The following is a 14,401-nucleotide window of genomic DNA, read 5'->3' as shown; positions in this document are numbered from 1 at the left end:
ATGGACTACTACTCACAATAAAAATGAATCAACTACTAACACACGCCACAATTTGAGAATTATGCTGAGTGAAAAAAGCCAATCCCAAAGGCTACATATGACTCCACTTATAAAAATTTTTGAAGTGACAAAATTATAGGAATGGAGAACAGATTAGTGGTTGTCAGGGGTAATGAGAGGTTGGGGGAGCAGATATAGTAGGTGTGGGTATAAAAGGGCAACATGAGGGATAACCGAGGTGAGAGAAATGTTCAGTATCCTGAATGTATCAGTGTCAATATCCTGGTTGTGATACTGTACCATAGTTTTCCAAGATATTACCATCTAGGGAAAACGGGGAAAGGGCACAGAGATCTCTCTAGAATTTCTAACGTTATTTGTCAATCTACAATTATCCCCAAATAATAAGTTTAATTTTAAAAAAATGAGCCCTACAAAGAATGTATTTTCATTGCCATAAAATTGCATCTCAGTTACCACACATATATACAACTCAAATCAGTACATGCAAAGATTAAAGACTGCCAATTGATATACCTTGTAACTTGGACAGAACTAACCACTCTAACATAAAAACTATGCTAAAAAGAGATGAGATTTGATAACTTCCACAGAAAGCTTATGTATTTTATTGAACAATCAGGATAGGTTCTAAAGAACAAGGTTGTATCATGACTTACTACTTCATCTGCAAATCCACCAGCCAGGACAAGAGAATAAGCCCCATCATTACTTCGACCATGAATCCCACCAACATGTGGCCTATGGACACCTGCTTCGCTCACCTATAAAATAAACAGAGTGTCTCAAAATATCTTTGAACAGTTAGTTAAGTTACATTTACAAAACCATTTCACATATATTATTGGATCCTAAAGACCCACAGCTAAGTACTGAATGTCACCCAGAGTTCTACCTTTTGCTGTCCTATTTCTCCCCAACTATATATCCCTTAGGTATTGAGCTGATGGCTGTTAAAAATGCTCAGGCCTAGAATTGTGAGTTTCAAAATAACTATTAAATAATCATCATCTCACACCTATTGGTAATTCCAGCTCAACTTGGGTAAAAAAGAATTTGCTCCCAGTGCTCCAGATCTCTTCCCTTCTTATTTCTTGCCTTTGATTCACTGTTCTCTAGCCAAGTCAGAAAGGCAAGAGCCATTTCAGTCTCATTCTTCTCCTTTATCTCCAAACCCATTTGGTCACAAATACTGCTGATTCGACCTCCTAAATCTCTCAAATCCATCTTGTTTTTTTTTTTTGTTTTTTTTTTTTTACTTCAATGGCTTACTGCTTTTTCCCATATGTCGATTCTGGTGTACTGAAACTAAGTATCACCCCTCTGTGTACTTCGAACTCTCTAAGAGAAGTAATTCTAATTCATCTGTTTATCATACAACTGTTCTTAGCAGAGAAAAGGAAGTTGAAATCCGGGCCTACACAGTGGGGTAGGGAAAGGGGCACGTTACAAGCCAATGAGAAGCTGATAAGAACAACAGAACCTGGATTCAGGCCTTGGAAGCACCAGGTACTTCAAAAGACAGGACCACTTGATTCGCAACCTCTCTAATCCTGATAAATCTATTCTGAATCTTCTCCACTTCCTAAATGGCAAATCCATCGTTCTAGTTGCTCAGGCCAACAACCTCAAAGTCATCTTAGACTGTATTAATGGGGTTCTAAGAGTTTGGGAATGAATTAGTAACAAGTATATAAAAATGAAGCAAACAAAAAACAATGCAATTATAAATATACTAAGAGTATTTTTTATTATATTTACATTATTTTACTGTATTTACTTATAGTATTTTTACTGTATAGATCTAAAGTCATAACAATTTAAATGTTAAATACTGATCTGGTCAAAATTATGATACAACCAATGTAAGGAGGGGAACACACAGAGTGTAAGTGATAAACTAAATGCTCATCTTCTATAGAAAGAAGTTAACAAAATTAAAATATGAACACAAGTATAAACGTATTATTAGCAATAAGGAGGTAAATCTGGAAGAAATAACTAAAACTTTAAAGTGGTTGTCTCTGAGAAAGAGAAAAAAGGGATGAAAAGGGGGAGTTTTTAAAATATAAATCAAGTGCTAGTATTTACCTTTTCAAGCTATGTCTATGTATCACACTAACTGAATTTAAAAATTTTAATCAATGGTCTAAGCACCAGGGCCCACTCAAATCTTATCATTTTTCAAAAATTATTTTGTTGAGGTCATAATGGCTTATAACATTGTACAAATTTCAAGTGTATGTTATTATATATCAGTTTCTGTATAGACTGCATCATGTTCACCATCAACAGTCTAGTTTTTATGTGTCACCATACATATGTGCCCCTTTACCCCCTCCCAACCCCCTTCCTCTCTAATAACCACTAATCTGTTCTCTTTATCCATATGTTTATTTTCCACATATGAGTGAAATCATACAATGTATGTCTTTGTCTGTCTGGCTTACTTCACTTAGCACAATACCCTCAAGGTCCCTCCATGTTGTCACAAACAGCACAATTTTGTCCTTTTTTGTGGCTGAATAGTGTTCCATTGTGTGTGTGTGTGTGTGTGTGTGTGTGTGTGTGTGTGTGTGTGTGTGTGTTTATCATTCATCAGTTGATGGGCACTTGGGCTCCTTCCGCATCTTGGCTATTGTGAATAATGCTGCAATGAACATAGGGGGTGCATAAATCTCTTTGGATCATTGATTTTAAGTTCTTTGGATAAATACCCAGTAGTGGGATAGCTGGATCATATGGTATTTCTATTTTTAATTTTTTGAGAAATCTCCATACTGTTTTCCATAGTGGCTGCACCAGTTTGCATTCCCACCAGCACTGTATGAGGGTGCCCTTTTCTCCACATCCTCTCCAGCATTTGTTGTTTTTTGTCTTGGTAATTATAGCCATTCTGACAGATTTAAGGTGGTATCTCATTGTAGCTTTGATTTGCGTTTCCCTAATGACTAGTCATGTTGAACATCTGTTCATGTGTCTGTTGGCCATCTGTATATCTTCTTTGGAAAAATGTCTGTTCATATCCTCTGCCCATTTTTTGATTGGGTTGTTTGGGGTTTTTTTGTTGAGTCGTATGAGTTCTTTATATATTTTGGAGATCAACTCCTTGTCTGATAAACGATTTGCAAATATTTTCTCCCAGTTGGTGGATTGTCTTTTAATTTTGTTCATGGTTTCCTTTGCTTTGCAGAAGGCTCTTTAGTTTGATGTAATCCCATTTGTTAACTTTTTCTTTTGTTTCCCTTGTTGAGTAGACATGGTATTTGAAAAGATGTTGCTAAGACCAATGTCGAAGAGTGTACTGCCTATATTTTTTTCTGAGTTTTACGATTTTGGGTGTTACAATCACGTACGTAATCCATTTTGAGTTGATGTTTGTATATGGTATACGATAATGGTCTACTTTCATTCTTTTCACGGGGCTATTCAGTTTTCCCAACATCATTTACTAAGACTCATTTCTCCACTGTATGTTCTTGGCTCTATTGTCAAAGATTAGCTGTTCCTAGATGTGTGGTTTTATTTCTGGGCTTTCAATTCTGTTTCATTGATCTGTGTGTCTGTTTCTGTGCCAGTACCATGCTGTTTTGATTACTGTAGCTTTGTAGTATGTATTGAAGTCAGGGATTGTGACGCCTTCAGCTTTGTTCTTTTCTCTCAAGACAACTTCGGCCACTCAACTCTTAGTTAATGGTAAAGTTCAGAATCCTGTCTCTAATTGGAAACTGCTCTACCTAAGTGATTTTTTCACATTACGTTTTCCATAGTGATAAAATTACCTTTCTAATAAAGAAATTAGGAATGAATACAATAAAGCCTTCTTCTACAGGAAAAGAGAAGTAATTTTATCCTTGTATTATCTGGTGCTTTCTCTAATATCTTAACATTCATTCAGGAGCCTAAGCCCCAAAGAAAACACCTGAAGTGAACTTTCTTGGAGTTCAATGACATTAAATGAGAACTTACCATACAATAAAGAAAAAAAATTTAGTATTTCAAATTAAATTGTTGGTGAACAAAATTCTTTAGAAAGCTTAACAATAACGATAACTACTGTAACTGTAACAGAACAGTAAAACAAAGTGATGAAAAGGCATGTCTGATGCCTAATTCCATGATGTATGTTCCTGTCTGTTAAGCTATGGTGAAGAGTCTATCCTGCAGAAAATCTTTCATTCTAACAAGTGAATGCCATATGATACTACCTAGGTTACTCCATTTATAATCAATAGACAGTGACACTGCTACAATTTGAACTATAACTCAATTTTACCCTTTCGACTAAGCCAATTTAAAACATACCTGAACTCTAAATCTCCAAGTCGATCCTACAGGAATCCCAGGAATAGGTCCATAATGATTAGAAGGAACAATAGTACACTCTCTAGTGCGACCAACACAGGCCATTCCCTACAAGCGACAGAACAAGCTGTTTGAGAAATCAGTTACATTAAACCTTAAAGAAAGCCCTCAATTCCCATAAAATAGAAACCCAACTATTTATATGATTAACAATATATAACAATTTATATGAATAAATTCACATATGATGAACAATTATATAAATTAACAATTTGTATGATTAAACAATATAGTTATTTGTTACCATTTCTGAAACTTCAAGTTTATACCATTACTACTATTGGTATTGAAACATTATAACTAAGGAAAAAAGTAGACTTTCTTCTTTACCCTGCCCCAATCTCTCCGGCTTTCAGTACTAGCTGATGGCATCTTTGCTTTCTTTTTACTCATCTTGAGTCTTTCGCCAGCCTTTACAACTTCACTGGAATCAGTTTTACAGGAAGGACAATACCTTTAAAAGAGGGGAGGGGGGAAAAAAAGGAATTTTGATAATACCATATTAAAGCCAGTAACAGAATAATGGCCTTTCTGGGTTAGAAAAGTTTTAATATGTAATATTTGGTGTATATTACAGGGCTTCAGCTAGCATTTAGGTATTAAACTTATCAAAATATTTACTTGGGTAAGCTGGCTGGAAAAACCCTTGTCATTCTTTTAGAGAACTTACAAGATTTTAATATCATAAATTCTCAAATTCAGTTCAAATGCCCAAATAAAGCTGTCCAATTCAAATAGCACCATGAGCTCTGATCTTATTACTAATGGTGAGAACAGAAATTACTCATTTGAAGTTCTTATCATTAAAACAAAGGTAGCAAGAATAGATGATTCTAGGCTGAACACTAAGTTATGCAATTGATACATCTCCCCATCTAAATCAAAAAATGTATAAACTATTGTAACTATACAGGACTGAAGGATGTTTGTTTATATCAGCCTTCTCCCTAGGCTCAGTTTTAATTCCCTATACTTGTTTGTCCTTTAGCCTATAAATTTATAGTTGGTTATCCTATGTAACTTATATATCATTATAAGCTGCTGTAAATCATTTCTGAAAAGCAAAGTATGTCTATAGAATGAGATGGGGCTATTCTTGTGTCACCAAGGAATGGAAACTCTGGGAATATCCTAACAAAGATGGACTGGCTACTCCCTTCATTAATCTCAAATTTCTTTGTCTGTACTATTTCATAATTATCTGTTCCATGTAGCCTACCAAGCAAACAAGAAGACAGCTATGCTCACTAGTTAATTCTGACTGCCTACTTATGAGATATCTTGTTCAGTTCTATGGAAAAGAAAAATGTAAATAATTCAGTCCCTGCTTCTGAGAAAATTAGTTAGGCAGTGAGATACAGAGACAAATTCAAGACAAAATTATATAGGAGAAAGCAATAAATACTATCAAGTAAAATCCATTCTACTGGGAAATCAGGAAAGCTTCCAAAAATTAATTTGTTCTACGAAAGAGTGTATTTTACCTGACCTGCTAACCTTTATATAACTATAATTTTATCAAAGGTCTTATGAGTGAAGCAGGTATTCTCTCTGTCTGATGAGAAAGTGAGTTCTCATCACACGTTCGATATACAAATGACATGATTTGGAGAAGTAGAAAACAAAATTTATGGTTAAAGAGTTCCAGATGAAGTGAAGGATCTCAATCTGAATGTAGAGATACTCCAAGAGTAATCTAAGACAGTCTTCTATAGGATAATGTAAGACTTCTATATTAAGATAATAAAATCTTCCCTGGAATTCATCCCTTCATCAGGTTTGTTCAAAACCTCCTATATTCCACGCATTATTTTGGTGCTAGGCATAAATGTTTCTGATCAAAATGTTTGTACACAGTAGTTAAGGAAAACTAGTACACACAATGAAACAATTTCAGGAAGTGGTTAAGTGCTATAAAGGAAATACATCAGGGTTATGTGGGTGGTAAGAGTGATTAGAAATGGTATGTGTCCTTAGATAGAGTAAGCTTCTGAGGTGGTATTCCAGCTGAGACCAGAGAAGTCAGTCGTATGAGGAAGCCAAGGAAGGCATTCCAGACAAAGTCCTGGGGTCCTGAGGCATAAGAAGGAATGGTATGCTTTGAAGAACATAAAAGTGGATTTAGCTGGTTTAGTAAACAAACTGGATAGTGATAAGCAATGAGGTTAGACAGTTGGCAGGGGCCAGGTCACAGATGGCAAGGGCTCAGATTTCATTCTAAGCGCAAAAGGAGGACAGTAGAAGTTTTATACAGGTGAGTAACCTGACTCAGGACTTAGTAAGATCATTCTGCTGCTATGGTATAAAGGACAACTAGTGGGCAATGTGAAAGCAAGGAGACTAGGAATTTATTATACAGTTCAGGGAAGAGATGGTGTTTTGGATTGGGGGGTGAGAACAGAGAAAGATATGGAGCAATGACAAGATTTGCTCATATATTATTGGATGTAGAGTACATGAAGAGGGCAAAGAGGGAATAAAAGATGAAGTTTAGCTTTTTGGCATAAACAAGTGGGTAAGATGATGCTATTTATTTACTGAAGATTGGGGAAGGAGCAGGATTTTAGGGGATGTGCTTGTGTAAATCAAGATTTGTGATGCCAGTCAAATATGCAGTTGAACTAAGAATATAAAGCTCAGGGGAGATTAGATCTGAAGATACAAATTCAGAACCATTAGCTTGGTATTTAAAGTCTCTTGATTGGATGAGGTCATCTAGGGAGCAAGTATGAAGAGAGAAAACAAGTGAGTAGTGCTTTGGAAAACTCTGAAATCTGGTAGACGAGAGAAAACTAACAAGAGACTAAGAAGGAAAGACTGGTGAAGTAGGAGGAAAATTAGATCACATGGTATCATATAATCCATCAAAAGAGAGTTAGCAACTGAGCAGTACAGTAAGGAGAGGACTGAGAAGTGATCATTGAGTTTGGCAATACAGAATGTGTCTGTGACCCTAACATAAGCAGATATAGTGTAGTAGTGGGAAGGAGAGTCCGATTGGAGAGCTGAGATATGAATGGCAGGAGAGAAAATGGAAATCATCAGTGGAGACAGCTCTTGAGAAGCTTTGCCATGAAGAGAGCAGAGAATTGGTGTAGGCAGCTGGTGGGAAAAATGGGATCAAAGGAAAGGCGTGTGTGTGTGCATGTTTTGAAAACTCAGGAGATTCTAGGATACTAATGAGAATAACCCCGTAATGGCAATTTGGGAGAGGAATTAACTGCAGGAATGAAGTTCCTGGAACTGTGAAAGCAGGTAGAAGGGTTTGCATTTTAGAGGTGGAAATATACAGTCCACAGAAACAAAAGGGAAGAAAAACACGAGACTTCAGAGGAAATACAGTTACTGGTGATGGTAAAATTCAGGATGTGACCATGCAAGGTAGTGGTAGGGGGAGGTGAAGAAGTTATATCCCTTCCCTCTTGTCCCACCCCTAGAGCCTCTACTGTAACACAATAACAACCTTCCCCACAGGTGGGAAGAGACCAAAGGAACGGAGAACAATCTATTCTTCAGAAAAGCTACCCTACTGTGATGTTAGTATTTCTGAGAATGTCATCCCTCTAAGTTAACCTTCCATGCTAGCAACATAGTCCATAGTTTAAAAAGAAAAAAGTTCTTAATATTACATTAAAAAGTTCATTATGAAACTTTTGGCACATTTTTATCAGTTTCTTTTCTAATCATTTCTTTTTGTAGCCAACACTACTCAGTAGAAGTATACAGATTTTGGCAAGTGTATTTGACCTTGGTCCTTGGTTCTACTTATTAACCTCATAGGATTAAATATCATAATCCATATAAAGCACTTTGTTAGCATCTAGCATATATTAAGCACTTAATAACTACTAAGTACTATTATAGAATATAATAGGCGCATCTAAAATAATTTGGGGAAAAGGGGACCATTCACAAAGGCTTCCCAGATGAAGTCATAGTTAAGCGAAAACTTGGAAGATGTATATCATCTTAAAGTTAAGCAAAGAGGAAAACGTTTTCAAGAAGAAAATGTGTCAAGTGTCAAGCCCAGAGGAGACAAAGAACATGAGTTATTTAAGGAGCTGAAAGACATTTAATCTGGCTAGAGTGTAGAATATTTGGGGAAATGGAAGAGGAAAATGGTAAGAGATACAGCTGGAGAAAATCAGGTATAACAGAACATTTCTGAAGCAAAAAAGGAACAAATGGATTTGCATTTTTGAAAGAATAGACTCCATACTGGAGAAGGGACTGGAGGGATTAAAAAATGGAGCTAGAGACTAGTTCAGAAGCTGTCATAATAACTGAATAAAAGGTATTGATGCCAAGTAACCATTGGCTATAAAATTTTAAGCATTTAATACACAGTCTGTATCTTTAGAAATCTACTTTTGGTGGTTCAAATGCATACGTCACATTCAATTCTAACAAAGGAACAACAAAAAAAACCCTGATAATCATACCAGTACTCCTCTTCAGGGACCTTATCCAAAGGTGGATTCAGGCAGTAAATATGATAGGCCATGTTACATTCATCACACAGAAGCTGCATGTTGGGTTCCTGTTTTCCACCACATATACGACAGGAGCAAGAACGGCAGTTCTTATCTGGGTCTCCACCACAAAAGTCACATTCAGGGTCATTTTTCCCTATTAAATACAAAATTACAGCAAGCTCAGTCTTAAAAATCATTTTTACATCTATGAATCTTATAAAGAAAAATCCATGAAAATAGCATACAGGATTTTTTTTTTTAAGATTTTATTTTTTTTCCTTTTTCTCCCCAAAGCCCACAGGTACATAGCTGTATATTCTTCGTTGTGGGTCCTTCTAGTTGTGGCATGTAGGACGCTGCCTCAGCGTAGCTTGATGAGCAGTGCCATGTCCGTGCCCAGGATTTGAACAAACGAAACACTCGGCTGCCTGCAGCGGAGCGCGCGAACTTAACCACTCGGCCACAGGGCCAGCCCCAGCATACAGCATTTTTAATGAAGAGAAAGGATCGATAGGAATAATCAAGTGTGGACTTTAAGAATAAATGCCTGAGGGGCTGGCCTGGTGGCACAGTGGTTAAGTTCACATTCTGCTTCAGCAGCCTGGGGTTCACAGGTTCGGATCCTGGACACAGACCTACACACCACTCAGCAAGCCACGCTGTGGCAGCATCCCACATACAAAAAAACAGAGTAAGACTGGCACAGATGTTAGCTCAGGGCCAATCTTTCTCAACAAAAAAAAAAAAAAAAGAAAGAAAAGAAGAATAAATGCCTGAGCTTCATTCGAGGTTTATGAATAAAAATATCAGGGATGGGACCCAGGCGTATGCCAGTGATAAACTGCCTAATTACCTAATTACCTGCAAGCACGAGGATAATGTATATTTTTGCCTTAAAAATTTATTGATTAGAACCACAGTTCCCCAAATGTGCACCAAGAGGCCCAGGGGCAATGCAGTAAACTCAACGGGGCACCAAAGGATATTATGAAATTTCAAGGGAAAGACAATACTCTGTTGAACAAAGTTGTGTGGACCTAACTACTTAATAAATGGAACTGTTAGGTACCATCTATTCTGCAGATCCAAACCTTTCCTTGAGTCAGCTAAATAGGTTTACTCATCAAGTTACCTTTTATTCCTAGGATATAACCATACAAGTAGTCATATAGAGTATGCTTTAAGGTTCTTAATTCAAATCTAGACATATTAGCATTGCAACCTCAAAAAATGAGAATGGCCTAGACTAGTAACAAGAAAGTCTATTTACTGATCTGTTAAAGGTCTTGTCTTGTTTTAATCTTGCATGACTATGGTAAAAAGAGGTTAGGCAGCTCTCTTTAGTTTTGAGTATTTCTTTTCCAGAATACTAGACATTGACATGTGGCATAAAGCCAATGGATTGCTCTCCACGAAAAATTCAGAATTAAGAGAGCATGAGACACTAAAATATTTGAAAGGACAGTGAGTGAACCATGAAGGAAAAGACCTAGAATCTAGTTTTACCTGTCACCAACTAGCTGTAACATATTAAGCAAGTAAAATATGCACAATAAAGAGGCAGGGCTACATTCTAACATTCTAATGACTATATAAGCCTGATTTATTATCTGCCAGAAATTCAAGGCTCAACCAGCATTATTATTCTCAGGCTCTACTGATAATAAGTCTTATTATGAAAAATTAATCTTGGATGGCTGCAAAATTACTGAAAAGGGTTTTTTATTTAGACAGAATCTATAATAGAGGAAACACAGCAAGAAAATGGCAATAAAATGCCAAGCTGAGAAAACATTTCTTTGAAAACAAATTTTTATCATTTGAGAAAAATCCATTAAACCAAAATAGATCTTAGATCAAAACTGTTTTCTTGAAAACTAATTTGTATGGTCTACAGTTTTATACTTCCCCAAGTGATTCCCTGGCTAGTTAAAAAGCCAACCATGTACAATATATATAGTCTAAGCCCATAAGAAAAATTCATACTTAAAAACTTTCCATCTGCCAATGAAAGAGGATGGGCTCCAGGTTTCTCAATCTTGAAGATTTCATTTACGAATGTTATCTGACAGTCATTTAATTTTCCTTCGGAACCCCTGTTTAAAAAACAAAGAAAGGTTAACTTCTGCCAGCAAAATCTAAACGATATGCAAATAATTAAAAGTCATTTTGGAAACACACTAAACTTTGTACACAAATTGGGATTATAGCTATGCTAACCACTCTGAGCTATCGTTTCCAATAGTAGGAAAACTCCAATAGTGATTAGTTAATATTCAAAGTGTAACTTTAGTGTAATATTATTAGGAAAAAAAATTTAGATACTTCACATAGATTATCTGGCAAGAAGATAACTATCTTGTAAACTTAAAGACTAGACAAAAGGATATTCTGTCAATTAGAATGAAAGATTGAAACATATTTCTAATAAATACAGTAAGTTTCTGGGTAAAAGATGACTTCCTATTAAAAAGAAGTCTTTCAAATCTAAGCCATATTTTTCAGACACAATTTATACCTGTTTGCATACGCTTCTTCAAAGTTTCCTGCTATGACGGTGGAATTGTATACTTCTCTCCTTTTAATCTGTTAACTTTTGCTTTATATTTCTGAAGCTACGTTATTGGCTGCATACAGATTTAGAATTCTTAAATCTTCTTATGAAATATCTCTATCTCTAGTAATGCATTCTGTATCAAAAGTGTATCTTTGTTTTTTTGGTTAGCATTTGCTCAAGTATTTTTTCCATCCTCTCACCTTTTCTTTTAAAAATTTAGTGTCAAATATACACAAATGCAGAAAACTGCAGATAAAAGTATAGTTTAACCAATTATATGTATCCTTATAATCACCAAGCGTGACAGGCGATATAACTGTTAACTACCTCAAAAGCCCCTGAAATGCTCCCTCTCAATCACCATCTCTTTACTCCCTTCCAAGAGTATCTACCTTAATTTTCTTCAGTCTTACCACCTGTTTGCCTCCCTAAGCAAATGGTATAGTTTTGCCTGTTTTAAAGACTCTAATTTATAAATTCCCACATGATCTCTTTCTTATTTGCAATTTGTTGAAGAATTCCCATATTTGTCCTACAGTTTCCCACAGTCTTGATTTTGATATTTGCAATCCCAAAGTGTAGTTTAAATAGTTTTTTCTGTCATTTGTATTACCAGTAATCAATAGTTGGATCCAAAGTAGAGGTCAAAAAAACTTTGATCTGCTGCCTGTTTTTGTAAATAAAGTTTTTCTGGAACATAGCTATACCTACTCATTTATGTATTCTCTATGGTTGGAGTGGTGCTACAATGGCAGAATTGAGTAGTTTTAACAGTCAAGACCATCTGGCTGCCAAAGGTGAAACTATTCACCATCTAGCCCTTTACAGAAAAGATTGCCAATCTTTGCATTTAGAAACGCTTAATCAAATTTAGGTTTAGTTTTTGGTAAAACTATTTATAGGTTTATTTCCATTAGGAAGTACCTACACTTAGTTGTCTTTTCCTCTGATGACAGCAGACACAGATGCTCAATGCCTAGATTTATGAATTCACTGAAGACTGGAAAATGTTGATATTCCAGTTCTATCATTCCCTTCTCACTTATTTGCTAAAATAATTCCATAAGGAGAAACTTGACCTCATCAACTACTGGATGGCTCAGTGATAATAAGATCATACAACAAATGCAGCTTAGATGCTTTCTTTAGCAGTTTTTAAAGGAAATAGTTCTCTAACATCCTATACAGGTGACCAATGAGTTTCTATAATTACTAGGGATTCAGATACATATTTTAAGTGTTTCAATCCACTGTAGTTAATTTTCCTTATTGGTGTTCAAATTGTCTCATCTTTAGCCAACGGGATCTTCCAGGTGACTCGAAAATCTTTCTGACAAGATAACAGTCTTTGTGGGCTTCCCTTTTATTCCCAACACAAGATGTTCCAAGTTCATCTTGTACATTTTCTGCCCCCAGCCTGGAGTCTCATCTACAAGGAAGCCTGGTTTCTTTTAGGTGGAAATGGTATTTCAAGATCACAATTTAGGCACTAGAAAAGCTTACTGCAACTGGATTGATCACCATTTCTAGGCTTTTTCAGGAGACAGAGCTACAAAATTTAAACATACATTCAATATATGTACAAAATACCTCATGAGTTCATACAAATATTTTCTGTTCAAATTCAAGGTAAGGGTAAATTCACTTAAAAAAAGAATTACATACCCGTTTCTGCCCCCCCACCATCAGAAAATTCTAGTTCTCAAAGACACTAGAGATGTCTAAATTAGAATGCTACAAATATTTCTTTGCTTTATCCCACATTATATACAAGACATTCTCATCAGTTGTCACTATGATTACTGAAAGCAGTTTAAAATTTTGCATATTTCCCCCGTCTTACAGTTACATCTACAGTGTCAGATCATATAACCATCACATACTATACTTTCTCTTTATGTATCTCCTTTAGTCCTAGTTCTAAACATAGAAATATTTTTAATGTTTATCACCACTCTTTATGTCAAATTTTCTTCAGCCATCTTGATGGTCTGATGCTAGTTCTCTAGAAGATTCCCCAGGAAGGGTTCATGAGAATACCTCCTCTAGTTCTTACAAGTTAATGACAATTTGTCTCCAGCCTTTATACTGAAGGCCAGTTTGGCTCAACTTAAAATCCTTGGCCCATTTTTTCTTGACTCATGCATATCTTTCTGGGATGCTTTCCTTGTAAGGATGTTATCCTGGTTCCTTATTTTTTCTTTTTCTCCTAATTTTGTATGGAATTTGACATCAATGCTTTTCTTTTTATAAAATTAATTTTCTTGAACCTTTAGAGGGTATAATTTCACTTAGCTTTCCTAGTTCACAGTCACTGAGTTCCACAGAGCTCACTTTTTGTTGTTTTTTTTTTTTGACAAATACAGAAAACTATGGCAGCTAAAATTTAATCTGACAAAACAGATTGGTGATTATCTGGGGCCAAGGCTGAGGGTGTTGGTGGTTAACTCTAATGGAGCCCAGAGGAAGTTTCTAGGGTGATAAAAATGTTCTATAGCTTGATTACAATGGTGGCAGGGGTATATATACTTGCCAATATTCACTTGAAATATGTAGTTCATATTATTGCATGTAAATTATGCCTCAAAAATTACTTTAAGGGGCTGGCCCGGTAGCATAGTGGTTAAGTTTGCACACTCCCTTGGTGGCCTGGCGTTCACAGGTTCAGATCCCGGGCGCAGACCTAGCACTGCTTGTCAAGTCACGCTTGTGGTGACATCCCAGATAAAACAGAGGAAGACTGGCACAGATGTTAGCTCAGCAACACTCTTCCTCAAGCAAAAAGAGGAAGATTGGCAACAGATGTTAGCTCAGGGCCAATCTTCCTCACAAAAAACCCCCAGAAACCAAAAACCAAAAAATTACTTTAAAAAAAGACACTATGGAAGCTTCCTTTCTGAAATCTCCTGGCTCTATTCCCCTTCCCTATTTTTACTGAACCTTTTCTTCTTTTGTCTTTTATTGTCTCTGTCTTATTCAATTA

The 14,401-nt window shown here is 36.0% G+C and overlaps 1 protein-coding gene across 12 annotated transcripts in view; it reads right to left on the bottom strand.

Moving 5' to 3' along the window:
* UHRF2 (ubiquitin like with PHD and ring finger domains 2) overlaps positions 1–14,401 on the bottom strand; it is a 121,626-nt gene that overhangs the window by 58,040 nt on the left and 49,185 nt on the right. For all 12 annotated transcript variants that reach the window (XR_011431414.1, XR_011431415.1, XM_023627344.2 and 9 more), the window contains 5 exons: positions 10,848–10,957; positions 8,829–9,015; positions 4,717–4,840; positions 4,327–4,434; positions 681–785 (listed from right to left, as the gene is read on the bottom strand). Coding sequence is in view for 10 of the 12 variants with exons in the window: in XM_023627344.2 (XP_023483112.1) it covers positions 681–785; positions 4,327–4,434; positions 4,717–4,840; positions 8,829–9,015; positions 10,848–10,957 (634 nt within the window). In the remaining 2 variants the exon portion in view is untranslated. The remainder of the gene's footprint in view (positions 1–680; positions 786–4,326; positions 4,435–4,716; positions 4,841–8,828; positions 9,016–10,847; positions 10,958–14,401) is intronic.

Source organism: Equus caballus, chromosome 23 (assembly GCF_041296265.1).
Source record: "Equus caballus isolate H_3958 breed thoroughbred chromosome 23, TB-T2T, whole genome shotgun sequence".
Classification (NCBI taxonomy): Eukaryota; Metazoa; Chordata; class Mammalia; order Perissodactyla; family Equidae; genus Equus; species Equus caballus.
This window is presented reverse-complemented; position numbering and strand designations above follow the sequence as displayed.